This window comes from Enoplosus armatus, chromosome 8 (genome assembly GCF_043641665.1).
Source record: "Enoplosus armatus isolate fEnoArm2 chromosome 8, fEnoArm2.hap1, whole genome shotgun sequence".
In the NCBI taxonomy this organism is placed as follows: Eukaryota; Metazoa; Chordata; class Actinopteri; order Centrarchiformes; family Enoplosidae; genus Enoplosus; species Enoplosus armatus.
In genome coordinates, this window is record NC_092187.1 from 5,132,286 (window position 1) to 5,151,799 (window position 19,514).

Sequence of the window (19,514 nt, forward strand, 5' to 3'; positions counted from 1 at the left end):
TCTTTTACACTAACATAATGGTGGTTTGGATTAAACTATGCTGACTTCTGAAACGCTCATCACGTTACTAAAAAGAATTAGTATAATTTTGAGGTACACTTTATACATCTCCAATACATTTCAGGGCGGAATATTGTACTTTTTACTCCATTACATGTATAAGCAGCTGTCAGCTTCAAGTTGCTCGTTACTTTGTTGAAATCACATTGTACATATAAAACCTGATCATCTAATAATATTTCTGATTAATTGTTTTGACGTTAAAATATTTTTACCTGTTGGTACAGCACACAACGCTCTCTGTCCTTAGACTCAGTATACCTGAGGACCAATTAGTACCTCTATACTGAAACACTAAATGTTTACACTGTGGCATAACTACTTCTAGTTAAGTAAAGAATCATGGTACATCTCTCCTTGGCAACGACTATCTTCAAAGTTAAATGTCAATTTTTGAGTGGTTAACAAGACAGTCAACAATCAACACGTAAATATGGATCCTATTGCTTAAAGAGGCCCTCCACCAATTTTACACATTATGGAAAATGCACAGTCCAGTCATATTTGGAGCTTGAGTATTACTACAGGTACTAAAAATCAGGATATGTGTCTCAAGTGAACCCCCAACTTTATGAAGTGCAATACTTAATTGCTGGAAATTAAACATTTTCAATAAGTAACTCTAAATCATAAGATTTCAGTTTAAAGGAACAATGGGATCAAAGGGGTTAAAAAGTCAAAACACTGTACATGATGTACATGATCTGGTGTTAGCAGTTACATATATATAAACTCTAGGTCAGTGTCCTTCTATACCTTAGACTCAGTAATGAATTAAATGTGTCTTGATTTTGTTTATTTCAGCTTTTTCAAAACGTTATGATTCCGTGGTAGGATCACATTTATACATACATTTACAATAAAGCAGGCCATTGAAGGGGACAGAGTTGGAGTGATGTCCTGTCAAACAGAGATATGAAATACAATTGCCAGAGGAAAGGCTGACCTTTAAGATCTTTAACTGGGATTGAGCACATAATTACCCTTGGTTGAGGGATGGTGCTGCCATGTTTCTCTTTATGACGTATATTTTCAGGAACAATTTGAAGTGTAGTACAGCCTAAATATAATCAAACAAAAATGAAGATTAAGATTCATAAGGGAAAATGGAAGGAGGATATCTGGGATAAACCAAAGTTGAACACAGGACCAGCCATTAACTGTAATTAACAGAGAAGACAACGATCTGTGGGTGTTCAAGTAAGAACTGATACGGTATCTCCGGTGACTGAGCATTTTTGTGTTTTTTGTGATCTTATTAAGGAGTTTTTGGATCTGTAAATTGTGGATCTGTACATTACAATTTTCCAAGTGATCATCTATATTGCGGTCTAGTGTCTAAACCCATATGGGCTGAGTACCATATAGTGGACACTTAAAACCAATCAATCAATGATGAAAAATAACCCATGGGATATGGTTAGGTGAAAAAAGTCCCAGTTGTTGCCAGGCAGTCAGAAAAACACATTAAATAACAGTTCCCGAGGAAGAGATTTGCAGTTATAGTTTAAGGGCATGGTGAATGTGGTCTTTGACCTGGTCTCCCCTGCCTGTCCCTGACCCCCAACAGAGTGCACAAGGAAGCGAGACAAAGACACAGAATAGCGACCTATGCCCACATGGTTAGGTAGTTGGGTCTTATGATGACTGTCATGAGGTTTTATAGGTCTGTTTCAAAGGTATAAAAAGATCATGGTGCGTCAAAGTTCACGTGACCTATAACGAGGCGTGGCTTAAGACGTCAACATTGATTGACGTGGTTTGCGCGACCAGGAAGCCAGCAGTGACATCACTTTCCAGAAATCCCCTTCAGTAACGACGAAGACCCCGAGCGACGAAGAGAGACAAATAGAGAAATAAAGGCATTTGCTGCTGTCTGACATTCCGGAGCTTAAGCTTAATCTGATTTCACAACAAAGGTGAGACTGTCTCTAACGTAGAAAACTGTTGTTACCAAACCCTTCCTAGCGGTAACGGTTAGCTACGTCCAGGTTTCGTTTACTTAACAAGCTAATGTTACGGCTAGCTCTTTGCTTCCCTGCTGTTTATCTCGGAACAAAGACAGTCTGCTTGGCGACTCAGCTAACTAAAAGCCACTCGTTTTGTCTTCATTCATGTACCTTTTTATTGTGGTCTAATTTCTGTCTGTCTGCTTAAACCAGCTAACAGCGGTGCGGTTGGTTAGTTTTTAATGACTGTACAGTGAAGCACCGTAACGTTAGTTAATGTTGATTTGCAGCATTTCATGTCGTAACTTGTCACATGATAAAACCACAACAGTAGTTTCTTACTATAAATTACACACAGACTTTTGCCTCAATATTAGAATATAAAGGAATAATAATATCGATTATAATTAAGCTAACGTCAATTAAGCCCTAGGTGTTTCTCTGATCCAAATACAGTCTCTGTGTTGTTACAGTGTTAATACAGTGGCTCATGGTGCCTGTTTGTTGTCTGTCTTTAACGTCTGAAGTCGTATAATGTGGCCCATTGAATGAGTACAGTAGAAAGGGTGTGGGTCAGTTCAAAGTAGTACAGACCTCTGTTCCCTTTTACCGTTGTCAGTCCTCCTCTTCCTCCTCCTCCTTCCCTCTCCCTCCGTCTCTTTCCCAGCCATGTCAATAGACCGGAATAAGCTGCCCAGAAGACCACATTCTTGTATTTAACCAATTCGTTCAGGCTTACTGAAGTTAGCCCACTCTTTCCTTTCCAGTTTCCACCAAGGCTTTTTGTTTGCAAGCTACATACTTTCAGCTGAGTAGTGATGAGAAGCCTCTTCCTGAACTGCTCTCAGCAAAGCAATGCGTTTATGGGATACTCGCCAAGCTTATTACCCCCCCATTCTGTTATCTATATGCTTGTATATATACAAATGTATATAAACAGGCAAACAGGAGTTGGAGCGTACATCAATGACAGGGTTGGCGGTTCGCACCCTGCCTCCTTATGTCCACATGTTTAAGTGTCGTTGGGCAAGACTCTGAACCCCAACTTGCTCCTGATGGGCAGGCCCGGCACCTTGCATGGCAGCTCCCTTGCCATCAGTGTGTGTGAATGGGTGAATGAGAGGCGCTTTGTCCGTTAAGGTAGAAAAGCGCTATGTAAATGCTGTCCATTTACCATTTACCATGTAGGAAATGTCCTTTTACATTTGAAAGAACGTCATTTGTCCACTTCATTTGAACTGCAGTTGCAGAAGTGACTCAGGGATTAGGTTATGTCATTGCAAGACCTGACCAAACACTCATTTTTTCCAGGCTTATTCACTTATTCCTCTGGCCTGCTAGTCAGAATGAGGGAGGAATATAAAGCGAGCAAACAAACACAGCTGAAAAGTAAACACTAGAAGGTATTAAAATGCCCCTCTGTGTCCACCAACACAATGATGCACTTGTCTGTGAGGACTGAGAGTAACAGAATAGAGTAGTGGCTGGAGTAGCTGGGAGAGTGAGATGTTGCAGTAATGTGATTGTGGTCAGAATGATCTGTTTATTTTAGGGACTGTGCATTTTTCGTTTAATGGTGTCAAAATGAATGTTTGACCACATATCCTACTGCTGTGTGAACTTTGCATCAGTGTGGACTCATTTTGAGATGTTCTGTACATTTGACACCACTTTTTTTAATGGTTATTCTGTCTTTTGTGTCTATCGTGATGATCAGTAGCTTTTTGGATTTCTGTAGTCTATTTGGAGGTTAGTGTCCTGGTGTCTGTTGCTATATCTATATTTATATTACACTGTCATCCTCCTCACTTTGTTTTCCTGTTTCGTATTGAGTAAGAGATGTGTTCACATGTCTTGTGATTGTGACACCCAGTTGTCATAGTGTGGTGAAGAAAATGGTTAAGAAATTATGCTTCTGTCCGTATCACTTTTTTCGTATGAAAGTAGAAGGACTGGAAAGACAAAGTGCAATCAGTTTGACTTTTAAGATGCTGTTTTATTTTAGGGACCCACAGATTAGATACACTGGATTGGTATCCGTCCCTATACAGACCTTATCAAGTGGTTTGTGTATTGGCCACTTACACTTGTATTTCCTAAGGAACATAAACCATCTTCTGTGTCATTGTTATTATTAAAGTCAGCCTTTCCTGTATCATTCAGTCATGGTGGGACGCCAACTCAGTTTGGTGTCGTGTTACATAAAACGTTCTATGGAGTGAGGTATACAGATTTTCAAGTTCAAGTAACTTTATTTGAAATTTGCACAAGTACAGAGTACAAGCACATTGGAATTCTTGCACCGATCTCTGAGCCATTTAAAGAAGATAGACTAACAAAGGGTGGGGTGGTGGGGTTATCATGAAAGGGAGACAGGAATATTGTAGGTAAAAAGAAAAAGAAACACAGATAACATCAAGGTCACATATTGAGTAAAATAAAATTAAATACATCGGGGAAAAGTGTATTGGATCAGTACTCAGTAGAGTTGTTAAAGTAGTTTTTCAAACAAAAATGGCACAAATGTTTGGGTTCCAGCTTCTCAATTGTGAATATTATCTGGTTTTCAGGTCTCCCATGATAATAAACTGAATATCTTGGACTCTGTGAATGGGCGTTTTTCACAATTTCTTTTGCCATTTTATAGACCAAACAATCGAAAATGAGTGGATTAATTGAAAATGAAAATAGTAGAAGCCCTAACCAGAAGAGGGATAATTGAATTGGTGCATCCAGTTGACGGTAGAGGCAGGTGGAAAACACATGGAGAGAGAGAAATGACATGCAGCAAAGATCCCCAGCATGAATCGAACTGGGGACACTGCTATTTACATTGTATCTGGCTTAGACTGCTAGCATTTTTAATGTTAACACTAGATGTAATCAGTGTGCTTGAGAAGCAACCTTGTTTTTTGTTGTTGTTCCAAATCACTATAGACACCAGGGCACCGGGAGAAATGTGAGCATTAGTGTATATCAAGGCAGATGAATCAACAAATTGATTTGACACAAACATATGTCAGACTCAAACATACTTGTGTTTTTCACCTGTCATCGCGCTACTGCATGACTCAGCTTGTGTGCATAGTCTCAGTCAGCTGACTGACGGGTATCTTTCATTTCCTGTCCTCCCTCTTCAGGCTGCTGTTTTGTTTATGCGCTGTGGTTCTTCTGAATTCTTCTGAGTCTAGTTTTGTTAGAGTAGACCACCATTATTATCAAAATGGTTTACAACATCATGGGACCCTTCGAGCCATTAACCATTGTCTGTACTTTGGTGCTCTTGTGTGTTTTTCCCTCCATCCATGTTTACTCATGTAATATGTTTTGTTACAGTTACACAGTAATCTGTGTGTGCAGACCCAAGTGTTGTTCAGTGTGATGTCATTGTTTGAACTTCAACATAAAGCTTTATTGTTAAAAAGTGTGGAAGTGCAGTTGCACAATGCAGTTGAGCTTGAGAGTGGATGAATAAAACAGAAAGATGTTAAATGTTCCTTATTTCTCACTTCTGGTGCTACTTCTGCCTGCATGCCCTCTATCCTCCTCTCACACGGTACTGTGGCCTACATGTTCGTCATTTACAGCAAAAGTCAAAGTCAACACACACATACACCACGAGTTCATCCAGTGTGAGAATAAGATTAGATAAGAGGTCAGTCAATTATGTAATCTCCGTGCCATTTCATGCCAGGCAGGTAAGCAGGATGTGACAGAGCTGCATTCAGGCACAGAGTTGGTTTTGATTCTCAATGGAATCGGCAGCACTAGCATCCCTTTAACACCACAGAGAGTCGTTTGATTTGTTAATGTAAAATATATCTTAATGGATCTTAAAGGTATTATGGCTGGTTTGTTATCTCATACAGCTATGCCATCGTCCCTTTCCCAAGGTCCTCCACTCACATCTGTTTGTATTTTCTCCTTAGGATGTCCCTGTATCCATCACTCGAGGACCTCAAGGTCGACAAGGTTATCAAGGTAAGTGAGAGAAGGGGAACTGATTTAGACATTGATCTGGAGATAATTAGCTCTTTAGCAGTCTATACCGTTTTCTTTTTGTCATTTTTGGCATAATAGCAAATGCTGCTTATTCTACATGATCATATGTGCAGTAAGCAAGATGTTTGCCATCCTAGGAGATGCTTTATTTGTGTGTTTGGCGATTACTCCAAATTCTAACATTTTTCTCCTCATGAAGTTCAGTTTAGTCGTCACGAGGGGTACTACACAGCCTCTGAAAACAGTAGTATAATGTCTTCTGTGGCTCTAGAGCTTCCAAAAGTTTCAAAAAATCTTTCAAAAAGTTTTTAACAGAAAGCCTGCTGGTGGTGTGGGGTTTGAAAGAAGTGAATGTTTTGGGGACAGGGGGGTTTAATACATGATTATATCTAGTAGGATTATGAGAAATGTAGGAACCGGTGTTTTTAGTGCTTGACCCATGTTAGGTACCAAAAGTCAGCATGTCTTTGTTTCTGCTGCTTTAATTTTGACCGTTCAGTCTTTAATCTGTCTCTTGAGAGTCTCTCAATTTATGCTGGCTTTACACCAAACAACTTTTCAAACAATTTCACTGTCACAATTTCCAATGTCGGAGTACAATCATGAGAGTTTTGTTGCCGTTGGTGCGCGCTCCCGTCATCTCGACCTTTTGATATAAGGTGGTCTTAAAACTCAGTGCGAGCTGTCTTAAGTCAGTCTTTTTCTCGTCCTGACATTCTGAAAAAAATCAAACTTGTTTAATATTGTTGCAAGTCTTGGCTCAGGCACATAGTGAAGTTAATTGACGTGAACATTGTCAACAACAAATGGTTGCGAGTCGGTGTTTAATTTGTGTATCTGATCCACCAACCAACACTTATTTTAGCGAGAAATCTTAATTTCTGAAACGGTTCGCCTCTCATTCCCACAGTCTTCTCATACTGAAAGAGTGCAGCTAACCAATGGAGGCTGGTAGCCAGTTGAGGTGACAACATTCAAAATGTAAAGTTTGTACGGAAATACAGTTTATCTTTATGTATGTCTCTATGTTATATTGATGCAGAATTGACAAAAAGACTGCTGAAATACAAAGCACTTTATCTTGTATTTCCAGAGTGATGTGTTTTTACGGACACTTAAGGAATTTCTTATATGTTATATTTCTCAAAGGGAGTTTGGTGCAATATTTTCCCCGGAGATGATAAAGTTGTCTGACTTTTACTGCTGTTATTGGTTTGATTCATTGCTTAATAATGTGTGTATTAAGTACTGATGGTGGCTGATCAGGCTAATTATCAGCTGATTGTACTCGGTTTCTGTACATATGCAATAACCCTAATATATGCATTATGTGAACTCTGAGACAACATTTTATCTGTCACTCACTGCTGAAAGTAGCAGAGCACAGTGAAAAGCTAATATTTTTATATACAATGGTGCAATATAAACTGAGCTTTATAGTGAAAGCAGCTTTATTGATTTGGTCTTCTACTACAACCAATGTATATGTAGGAATCTAGGTGTTGTCTTGTAAATAGTGACCCTGCAAGATCCCCAGTCTCTGCGAGATCTTATAGTCTGTGACTAAAACTCTTTTGATGTGAGAGGCTGTCTTTAGTCTTTTCAAAGACTTTTCAAAATCTTTCAAAATCTTTTCAAAGTCTTCTAGTGTATGGTAGGCATTAATTGAAGTCAACAGAAAAGTCACTACTAAATTCCCATGTAGGTTGTGAAGGAAGAACTATTCTGCAATTACTTAATCTAACTACCAATACAACAATTACACAATACACACTTTAATTTTGAAGTGCATGTCGGTACACTCTGCTTAAATCCTTTTTTATAAGGACAAAAGGACAAAAATGAAGATGCATGTTTCCTTAACAACCCTACTTCAATCATTTCTCATTTCTTCTTGTTTGTGTTTTACTGATGAGTTGCCTTTCACCCAGTATTTACCATTTTAAGTCCAAGTACACTTCCAGTTGAATGGTGCGTCTGATTGCTTTCTAGGCCCAGGCCCAGTTTGCCCAGACTGCCACCCCCATGCCAGCCATCACTGAGGGAACCTACCAGCCTGCCACTGCTGGGATGCCAGGATCAAGTGAGTCTCACATATACCGTTGATAGATTTTAGAGAATATTTTAACCATCTGTTGTGTTACAAAGTGGTCTACACTCAGGAAAACTAGAAAAAAACCCTTCTTTTTCTAAGTTGTAGCCGAAACACTGTCACCTGTATCTGCTTTCTTTTTCCCCCCTTGTCATTTTGTCTCCTTTCCCTTGTTTCTTGTGCTGGATATTTGTTGGTGTCTCCATGTGGGGGGTCTGTGGTTCTGAGCCTGTGCTATTCTTTGGAGAAGAACAGAGCTGTAGTATTAGGGATGGATAAAGACGGGTGGAGAGAGAGGACTGGGATGGGAGGAGGAGTTATGGGGTCTTTGGACAAAAACGGGAGTAAATGGGCCCCCCATTCCTCTTCTGTGTTTGTGACTCTATTTCTTTCTCTCTCATGGTATTTCTGCTCGGGGGTTTATGTTTTTCTGAGTTTATGTGAAAGTAGAAATGAACTCTGCAGTAATCCAGACTGAGATGGAAGAAAAGAGAGAGGAAGGAGGAAAGTGGGTAAAAAAATGGGCAATTGGCCCTTTAGAGATAACAGAACAAAACTTTTCTACTTATTTTCACTCACTTCTCCCCCTCTTCCCATTCTCCCACTCATTCAGTTTCTCTTTTCTCTGTTTGGATGCAAAGTCCTGTGGGCCTTTGGTCTTTTGTTTTTACCTCAGCAGAGCTAGCTATGAGTCACCATGGAGACTGGCTCTGGCCGTTGTGCTGGGACAGGGCATGATGGGAGAAAGAGAAAGAGAGAGAGGAGGAGGAGGAGTTGATTTGCAAAGGAGGGAGGGAGGAGGGAGAGACCCAGCGGTGTATGAGTGAGCTAGAGGAGAGACGGGAGGAGTTTGTTCTCCTGAAGTGGGACAGAGAAACAGAGAGGGAGGTAAAAGGGGGTGGCCTGATTCACATCAACACTGGACCACAGCCTAGCCAGATATGCTAATGCTCTAAATTGCGGTGACATGACATGAAAAGATGTGAATATGAGGGAGGAGCAGTTGCTACAGATGGTGGTGATGTGCCGTGATGCTGCTTCATTACCAGAAACTAAACATAAAAAATATTACAAACTACCAAAGAGCTGTATTCCTTGTGCTTCTCAGACGCTAACAGAAATGGACAACAAAGAAAATATCTTAAAAACAACATTCATAATGTTCATTTTTCTAACAATAATGAGTGTTAGTAAAGTCAGCCCACACTTTTTTGTGACATTTTGCCCTGTCAGCCATGACTTGAGAGCACAGAATGTAAACACGCAGTCACGCAACGTCAAACCTAATCGCCTGGTGCCGGCAGCTTCGTCATCATGAGGACGGTTAGGAATTTGAAAATGCCAGCTATGCTAGAATTAATTAACGTTACATAAATACAGATAGCAGCACCGCTTGTTCAGGAGCTTATCAATATTTCAGCACTGATCAGTCAGTAGCCGGCACCAGTCGATCAGGTTCTCGATATCCATTCCTATTTGGAAATAGGGGTTTGAGTTCAAGGGCTGTTTTGCAAATACTATAGCTCAAGACTGACTTCTGAGAAGAAAGGGGTCAGCGAGGGGTAAATTGCAAGAACATTGAAATAATATTGAATTTAATAGAAGAACAGAGTTCATTCCCAAGCCAACAAGAGTTGTTTTTTTTCGCCTATGTGGGTAGATGTCGAGCAGGCGTGTGTGGGAGAGTTGAATGGAAGAGACAGTGATAAAACAGGAGAGCACAAAAACATAAATGAAGAAAAAAGAGAGGGCAACTGTTATGACGAGGCATTCTCAGTTTTATGAAATAATGAAACAAGTTTATGTTTTTTTTTTTATTAGGGCCTGGTGTAGGAGTGCAGGATGAATCATGATTCATCTGCTTTTTTTCTATTATTTTTGGCCAACAACGTGTGGGTGTTTCTCTCCCTCTTCATTTTCTGTACCATGACCAGAGCTGTCACCTTTAACTGTACAGTGGGTGATTTCAGAGTGCTTGGGTGGAGTGTGTATGTGGTTGATGTGACTTACTCAAACAACATGTTGACTTTCGACCTGACTCCACCTGGTACATTGTTGTTGAAACAAAGAAGTTCACTGAGTATCATATTGATATAGGTATTGACTCAGATCAAAATCAGTTCCTGGTACTGTATGTAGAAAATTGTTGGTTGTTGCACTTCCTGGTTTATTCACCTTATGCAGCCTGACTATTGCCTTGTTCCATTTCCGCACTTGTCTCTCAACTTCTGGTCGCCAGCAATAATAAACACATGCCAACAGTCGGTCCTGATCAGTTCACACAGCCGACTATAAGCTTCTCAAAGTTGTGAACCCACTTCCATATTTATGAGGAGGTAATATGGTCTGTCACTCCCACATCCACCACATATATCAGATTAAAAAGAGGCCAAGTTACCTATGACATTATCTTTAACAAGCTTTCTTTGTGTTGTAGCAGTAGCTTGATGTTGTGTCATGAAAAAATTCAACAGCACTGAAACTCAATCAGTGCGATGAGGCATGTTATTATGTTATTAACATTACTTGCGTTCTTAATCGGCCCTCTAATAATACATGTTAAATCTGTGTTCAGCTGACGCTTGTTTGGCGAAGAATAAGAAGCCCAAAATGATCAGTTATGCATTGTGTGGACCATGTCGTTGATCTGGCTGTTCACAAGACATTTGGATGTATATTTACACTGACAAAGCGACAAAGTGTCTTTGATTTACTTCCAGCTAAGGCAGGATTATGTGATATTGTAAAATGAGTCAAAAGTTTGCTAAAATGCAGGTGCAAGTGTTCAAAAGCAGCAGATGTCATCCTTCACAATGTGACACACCTCCACTTCCGGGGTAGATGGGAAGTTAAAAGACAAAATATAACAGGGCAGCGCTTCCTTGTTGCTTTTGGAAAAGCACCCAGCATTTCCCATATACATATACCATTCTCCTTGGTACTGCGCATAAAGGCTCCAAAGTACTTTCCAAACACATAATAACAATGTAAATGGGAAGTAAATTCTAATAACTGGCCAGCATGCATATTCATATTTACCACTTTGTTGCCACGGGCTGATTTAGCTTATGCTTATTTTCCTACCTCTGACTGCCTTACATGACCTTTCTTCCATCTTTACCAGGATAAAAGCTGTAATCATCGCTCTGCTGCAAGTGCAATGACAGGCGCTTGTTGCCAGAAAAGTGATGCAGTCATGCAGGCAGGCAAGAAGAGGGACAGGCAGGTATACACTGTCCAAATAGGGAAGAATACAGGAGACAGTAAAACAGGAAGAAGAAGCTTAATCCTTACCCTAGCTTACATCTGTAATAGTGTGTTAGAATTCAAAGGGGAAGCTCGGCTAATATCCTGGGACTTAAGTATTACTTAGCCAGGTTTTGAGGAAAAGATAAGAGGCCGCTACCTGACCAGCTGAGGGCCTCATGACTCATACGCTCCAAGGTATCACCAATTTGCATAAAAACCATGTGTATATATTTATATATCACACATAGGCCATAGCTAACACTTAGAGATTATAGTGGCCTTTCTGTCATAGCAGGAACTGAATACTGACGCCAGGAAAGTTTTACTGCACTGCAACACAGAGTGCTCATTATCAGCGATCTTCCAATGGAGGGCTCAGTGTAGCTCAAGCATACACTGTCATGCACGGCATGAATAAAATATAAAGTGTAGGAAAGAATGAGATCAGCTAAAAAGGCAACGTAGGTGAGGCTAATATAACAATGTTTGCACACCTGTGAATTCAAAACATCATAAAATGTAGAATCAGATGGGGACTAAATGGTTTGTTTTTAGGGGAAGTGCTGATAGAAACCCTGGATAGGAGGTAGAGGAATACATACTGTATGTATTACCATATGTTTTAATTTATTCATTATGTAACGTGGTATGTTCCTTTGCTCTCTCTCTCCACCTCTCCCACCTGTTTGGTCTCCCTCCTTCCACCTCTCTCTCTCTCCACCTCTCCCACCTGTTCGGTCTCCCTCTTTCCACCTCTCTCTCTCTCCACCTCTCTCTCCATTCTCTTAGGCTTGTACCCGAACCTAGAGGAGCTGGGAGACTACATGGGTCTGGCCCTCAACAGTGATGAAGTCCAGAGGAACCTGGCATTGGTGCCTGTTGCTGACAATGTAAGTGTTGTGTCAGTGTGTGTCCTTGGGACGTGTGTCACTACATACATCTGAAAGTGTGGATGCATTATTAACAGAGTACTCCACCGATTCAGCTTTGCAGACAAGTTTTTTTTTTTTAAAAAGGATAGAAATTGAGATATTGGCTGTATTTGGAACTGCCTACTACATACTACCGACAAATGCAGTATGAAACTGTCAAATTGATTTGTTTTGCAATATGCCCGGCCAGGCTTAGCCAGTTTCCGTTTTGGAAAGCGGAAGTAATAATCATGCGGGTATTATGAGTGACTATTCAGTAGCTGGTTTGCTTATTTCTTGCTTCAGATTTGTTCAGAAATAGATTTTGGTGGACTGCTAAGGTGAAATAAGTGAAAGTTTACATAATGTTAATGGCAATCCACCACCAGTGCTTTGCATTGTGGGACACAGTAGTCAAGGTAGACAGGTCCAATTGCTTTTGTTTGCATACTGCGTACTACATGCTACATTTTGGCCAAATCAGTATGTAGTGCTAGTATAGTAGGCGGTTTTGAATACAGCTATTGTTTTTTGAATTCCATGCATTCTTCTTCCTTGTCAAAACGTGGTGCCTACATTACCCACAATTCAACCAGATTTCAGACTGTCTTTTTCATTTTCAAACTTCAGGCCCAACAATTTATCAGACTTCACACAGCTCCCTCTGGAGCCTCAAAGGGTTTTATGCAACTTTTTTCACATATGCAGTAGTTCTCCCCAACACACGTGAACAGTGTACAATTGTGGTCTCCTTCTTTATACCACCCAAAAATAATTGTTTTTATAATTTGGGTAAAAAAGAACCATTACACACATTAAAGCCTCTCATTTCAAACCATCATCAGCATATATCAGAGCACAACAGTATTCTGTTCCTGGAGATCCACATTATCGAGTGACTCACTGCAGGCCTGGAGCAGTGTGTGGGAGGGTGTGAGCTCTTCACTCCCCTCCAATTGCGTGTGTGTAAGTGTACATTCAGATCCTGCAGATGTCAAAGCTCTCGCAGCACCCTAGTTTGTCAGCTGACATGTAACCATCTGTGCTCTCTGCCATTTGCTGATATCTTCACCTCCACGATTATTTTCCGAATGTTTTTAATTTCTCCATTGTTAGTGCAAAGCATATCAATGATGAAGTTTTCGAGAGCAGTGCCCGAAGCATTCCTGATCTTGTTCACTGGTGGAGGAGGAGATGAAATTGAATCCTCCCACATACCTCTATTTGATGCAGCATTCCTTTTTATCTCCAGCTGAATTTTAATGCAACATGCCTCTTTAATCCTTTCTTCCTCTCACCTCTCCCTCACCCACTCCATATCCCTCTTGTTCTTTTTTCAACCCACCTCTTTCACTTTCTCACCTCCCTCTCTGTCTGGCTTCCTTCCCCCCTCCTCAGCAAGTGGCAGTGCCCTCCAGCGCAGGTGTTGGGGGGATGGTGCGGCCGGTGACGGGGTCAGACATTGGCATCAGGAGGGCAGAGATCCGCCCAGGGCTGCGGGAGATTATCCTCTGTAAGGACCAGGACGGGAAGGTGGGACTCCGGCTCAGGTCCATCGACAACGTGAGTCAGCATCACAAACTCTTTGACAGGCACCTGTTCACTCATGGATTATTCAGCCCAGACTGACCCCCCTTTGACAGATGACTGAGGAAATACAAACCCCTCTCTTCTACTCTAGGTTGAACACACCTGCTGCTGATGATTGGAGACATCCTTAAAATGATCTAAGACATGTAACAGACCTGTTTTTATTGATATGTAATATTCCTGGGACGTGCATTGGTAACTTGCCGAAGTTGGCAACTAAAACAGGGACTGGGTGGTGTTTATTATCAGTACAAAGAGCAGGGAAGCATTAATGTGCTGTAAGAAAAACACAAACACAAAAACAGAGTGAATGATCTCTTTCGATACTTGGCCATCCTGTGAGTGGTAGTCGGCTCTTGAGCGTGGTTAATTATTCAGTTTGTATTGAGTTGCACTAATACAGTAGGCGGCCTTTGAAAACATTTCTGCTGAAAATGACACAGCACATTTGACTTGACAGGCTGCTGAATCAAAATGAAGGACTTCAATAAAGGAATTAAATAATTTCATTATATTGCATCGACATCAAGTAAAACAATGAACTCATTTTCATTGAGTTGTTCAGACACATTTGACCTCCTCTTTCCTCTCTGTGTCCTTTGCCTCCTTCGTCTCCTTTTGTTTTCTCTCCACTATCAGTGTCTGTCTTCTGTCTCTTCTCTCTTCCTCGGACTAATTTTGAATGTTTGTCTCTTTCCTCTCTCAGGGAGTGTTTGTCCAGCTGGTGCAGGCCAACTCCCCCGCGGCCCTGGCCGGGCTGCGCTTCGGAGACCAGGTCCTTCAAATCAATGGACAGAACTGTGCCGGCTGGAGCATAGACAAGGCCCACAAGGCCCTGAAGGCTGCTGCCGAGACCCGCATTGAGCTTGTGGTCAGGGACAGGTGAGGAATATTTAATACATACGATTATAACAGTGTGTCCTAAACCTTCTATCAGGACTCAGTGTATTTCTGTTGGTCCCAGTTTGCCCACCAGTATCAACTGTGGCACCTGAATTTGATGAGTTTTAGTCTTTTGACCAAAAGTAAGAGACATTTTAGTCTAGTTTTCATCAGAAATATGTCTAATTTTTAACTTTATATGTGTTCTAAACTTCTGAGTTGTGTTCTAAAAGGTCTGCCTGTTCATACCAGACTGTAATGGTTCACACATACAGTGACCATGCTTCTCTGCAGTAATACAACAGACTCACTCTTCTCAGCTACATACAGTTAAAATTCCCTCTTACTGTTGTTTCTCGCTCACTCGCACTTCGACAGTTGCATCCGCCTGTGCTCTTCACTGTGGAGCACCGTGATCATCCAGAAGCTAAAACATCCACAATATAAACAATTTAAAACAGTGATATTAACTGAACACCCATTGTAGGTGGAGATTTACATAGTTGACAGACTGCATTAATCCTGCACTCATTCCTACCAATAGCCTATAAACATCAAAGATAGCCAACTGAAAGTAACGTTAACATTATATGCACATACGCAGCCTTTAACAGTGTTATTTTGATTACCTTTCTAGAACTGTCAGTGTGCAGGCCTGCCTGTTTTTGCGGTGTGCATCCTATATTAGTGCGCGTCAGGCAGCTAAATCAACTTCTGAGATTTTGGTGGCAGAGGATACTGTTTGACGATCAGAAACATACAATATGATTCCGTAGATGCACTTTAATGAAGCCTGCATTAAAACAGTAGTTGGTTTGTCTATTCATCTGTCTTTCACTTTCATACATGATTTAGTTTTCATGTGTTGATGAAAACATTTTGTCACAGTTTTTGTTTTCAAAGGTTACTTTTTATTTAGTTTCAGTCTCATTTTTGTTGTGTTGAATGTTTGAAGTGCTTTATGAGCCTCCAGATTAGAATATTATGTACATACAAATATAGAGTGGAAACATAGGATGAATGTGTCCTCAGTGGTTTATTGTCCTCTGACTTGTCTTTTACATGACAAGGAGCAATTGTGGTTTAATGTTGCTTTATAAACTGCTCAACATCCATTTGTCTGATGTGCAAGCAACTTTTTTGTATTTCATTATCTTGCCTTTCATATTGAGTTCTGTGGTGGTCAGGATTTTGGATGTACGTAAACATCACTTCCCAACTTGCATCTGTAATAGCATGTTAAAGGTCAAAGGAAAAGGCTGGTTGATTGCTGGACCCAACTTTCCCAGCTTTGAGTTACCCTGAGGAAAAGGCTGCTACCTGATAAGCTGAGGGCCTCATGACTCACATCATGCAAGCAGATCTCAGATATAAATATGGGCATCTCCAATTTGCATAAAAGCTTTAAGCGTAAACTAGTTTATAATCATATATAATATTTAAACAGGTGTCTGTTTTCTGAGCAGTTTCATGGCTTCTCATGAGAAGCTGAAATGTCTGGCTCCCTCTGCTGGCTGTTCCATCATTTGCTGCTCAGTTCTCCTTAGTTAGTTTTGTTTTCAGGTACATAATCCAATAGAGTTTCTTGTTGTCTTGCATTTTCCCATCAGTTTCTGAGTTTTCTGTTTTCTTGACTATAATTATAAACTTACAGACATACTGGTACGTTGTCATTTTGGCTCTTTATAACAAAACTTTACCCCTGTGGATTTACTTATCCTTTCTGCGTGTCTGTGTGTGTCCCTAGGCCATTTCAGCGCACCGTTACCATGCACAAAGACAGCTCAGGCCACGTCGGCTTTATCTACAAGTCTGGAAAGATCACCTCACTGGTCAAGGATGGCTCTGCTGCCCGCAACGGCCTGCTGACTGAACATTACATCTGTGAAATCAATGGGCAAAACGTTATCGGACTCAAGGTCAGACACTTGTTTCTGTAAATTAGTCTTTTCATCATATAGTTTGGTCATTGACGGATGTAAACTGTGTGAGGAAGTAATGTGCATACAAGATGAACTGCACTGATGTTGCATTGTGGAAAAACATGGACTGAAAATGATCCTAAATTAGAATAAATACAGAACATCTGTGATGCTTATAAAATGTTTGGTGGCTAACTTGAATTTTGCATCGGGACGGCTGCTTACATACCGGCAGAAAGTAGTATAACGTGGGAACGTGCAGCGTTTTTAAGTAAGTGCAGCATTCACCAGCTTCAAGTCTGTACAAATGTGAAGTGAAGTGAAAAGGTTGTTTAGGTTGCATCAGGAATGTGGCCATAGTTTGCTTGTAGTCCAGTGTTTTCTTTGGTAGGTGTGTAGTTTCATTCTGCCCCGTGATGAAGCCTTTGAATATGTTTTTTGCTTAAATGTTTAAAGTTTGATGGTAATTCATTAACCTCATGAGGTCCTCACATGTCACTCCTCCTGTGTGGAAATTCCAGGATTCTCAGATCAAGGACATCCTGTCCACCTCTCCGACCGCCATGACCATCACCATAATGCCCAAGTTCATCTACGAACATATGATTAAGAGGTAGGACAATTTACCTCATCATTAGTAAGGTGCTGGCACAGTAACTACACATACTTTTGTCCCAAAGTTCATGTTTACTCCTATTGGTCTATTCACTGACAAGCTCATGCATGTGATTTCTTTTTCCAGGATGTCAACCGGTCTCCTGCGGTCAGCCATGGATCACTCTGTCCCAGAGGTGTGAAGACGAGGAGGAGGACGACTGTAAACTGTCAGGATGTCTACAATACAGAGATATCTCTCTTGCTCTCTCTCTCTCTCTTTTCCTTACGCATATCTTTCTCTCTCTCTCTCTCTCTCTCTCTCTCTCTCTCTTTCTGTCTTCATACCAAACCTCCTCCTGCATCACAATCATGATCGTCGCCATTTCCCATCTTTAACATAATCCTAAAATGCCTTTTTTTTATTTTTCAGTTTTTCAGTATATTCTTTACCTTTTTCTACATTTTCATCATCTCTGTTGACACGTATAGTACTTTTTATATGTTAACCTCGTAGTCTAAGTATTACATGTTTTATTTTCTTGTTTTGTATTTGAGGTCAAGGGCAGTACAAAATGTTTTTGTTTTTTTTAAGCCATGCACACTATCATGAGTCCAGAGCTTCCTCCTCATTGTGGAGATGAATCATTGGCACATGTCGTTTCATCTTGTCAAAATGCTGTAAAAGCCAATGGTCAGTCATCAGAGCCCTATCATGTAGATCACGGCTGTGCTCCCAGTCCCTGCACTTGGCCCCTAATGTGTGTACGTAAATAATCTGAGCTGAATTAACAGCCGGGGCCTCATATGTGAAAACGTTTGCTGACTTGATTCTAGATTCCAGTGTCATTTTTACGTGGCCAGTAAAACTAATAGGTTTTAGCAAAGAAGTTGTTTTTAGTTTATACCATACACTGGTGAGAATTAGTGTTGTTTTTGGCATCGAGATATTTTTTTTGTGTGTGTGGATACCCAACATTTATGGTCCCTGGATTCCAACATATGAGTGAGATTTACAACAAGGCAGTTTCCACCTGTTTCATGAGATGGCGATGTATCATTGTACCGTATTTCCCGTCTCTGCGGGCAAATGTCGGGATGAGACTGATGTGTTGAACTTGTAGGTACTGGGAAAACTGTGCACATTCCAGGGGAAAGTGTAGGGAAAGGGGCAGCAGTGGATGTTTCTTGCCCTATGCAGCTGGGACTTAACCCTGTACACAAACATTATAAGAGCTATGAGACGGTGAAAGGCACAAGTAAGCAAGATCACAGTGCAGCATGTGATGAGCAAGTGTATGTTGGATATGGCCTTGTGCTTCAACCTAGAGGGAACTGTTGGTATTTGTTTGGACAGGGTCTGTGCTGGGCGGACCCACTAAGTGCACTTTCCACTACCTTTTACGAGGTTGTCTTTCCTGTATCCATTTCAACAGTTAAGTTCAACAGTTGTGCTCTTTTTTTAAATTGTGTTTGTGGTGCCTCATGTTAACGAGAGGACTCATGAAAACATACTTGTATGGTAACTATAGGAAACTGCTCAAACTTGGCGCTGAAAATGTCCCACTCAAATTGAAGGCGTTTAAATTCCACATCGCGAGTTCAGCCAATGAACTCTCTGCGAAGTGTTGTTAGAGGACGTCCCTCTGTAATATTCCTTCCTTAACTGATGAGCAAAGTGAGACTGAGCAGAGCTCACAGTTGTCAATTTCTACTTGTTATATAAAGTTGCTCCTTTTAATGCTGTTCATGTTTGGATGCATGTATTCCTTTAATTTTCTAGGTATGCAATCTGATAAACATCACTGTCATTCTGTAAGAAAATTAGAAAAATCTAAAAGTTTATATACGAATGTAACCAAGATAATATTGTAAAACAAATAAACAGTCTTTCTGTTCACATTAGCTCGGTGGTGTTTGTCTTCCCCTCAGGAAATCTTCATACGAACATATTTTTTTAGAATCAGTGTGGCAAGTGAGAAAAACATCCAGAGACGGCAGATTCAGACAAACACACGGATGAAGACACAGACATGTTTCCTCCATGCTGTTTAATATAGGGGCTTTTGGTCTTCCTTTATACAGTGTGGTGGGAGTGTGAATGGAGAAGTAGCCTACTGATGTCTTCTACTGTACACACTACTATTGCCATTAAAATAGTTAATTTACATGAGATTATTTGTAGATATCAATGATGTCAGCTGAATTCGTATACAAGGCAATGAATGTCCTCAGTGGTAGGATGGTAAAGGACTTGGTATAA

At 40.6% G+C, this 19,514-nt stretch overlaps 1 protein-coding gene across 1 annotated transcript; it reads left to right on the forward strand.

Annotated features, from left to right (window-relative positions):
- The first annotated feature begins 1,855 nt into the window (after window positions 1–1,855).
- Window positions 1,856–19,156, forward strand: sdcbp2 (syndecan binding protein (syntenin) 2). Its single transcript, XM_070910484.1, has 9 exons — window positions 1,856–1,979; window positions 5,939–5,990; window positions 8,004–8,094; window positions 12,142–12,242; window positions 13,662–13,826; window positions 14,560–14,735; window positions 16,483–16,654; window positions 17,179–17,270; window positions 17,400–19,156. Exons 2-9 carry the CDS (start codon window positions 5,940–5,942, stop codon window positions 17,452–17,454), a joined length of 903 nt encoding a protein of 300 aa, XP_070766585.1. The 5' UTR covers window positions 1,856–1,979; window position 5,939; the 3' UTR covers window positions 17,455–19,156.
- The last annotated feature ends 358 nt before the right edge of the window (window positions 19,157–19,514 follow it).

Coding starts and splice junctions, on each gene's coding strand:
- sdcbp2 (XM_070910484.1), top strand. CDS start 5,940: ATGTCCCTGTATCCATCACTCGAGGACCTCAAGGTCGACAAGGTTATC. Junction 5,991..8,003: donor AGGTCGACAAGGTTATCAAG/GTAAGTGAGAGA, acceptor ATTGCTTTCTAG/GCCCAGGCCCAGTTTGCCCA. Junction 12,243..13,661: donor TGGTGCCTGTTGCTGACAAT/GTAAGTGTTGTG, acceptor CCCCCTCCTCAG/CAAGTGGCAGTGCCCTCCAG.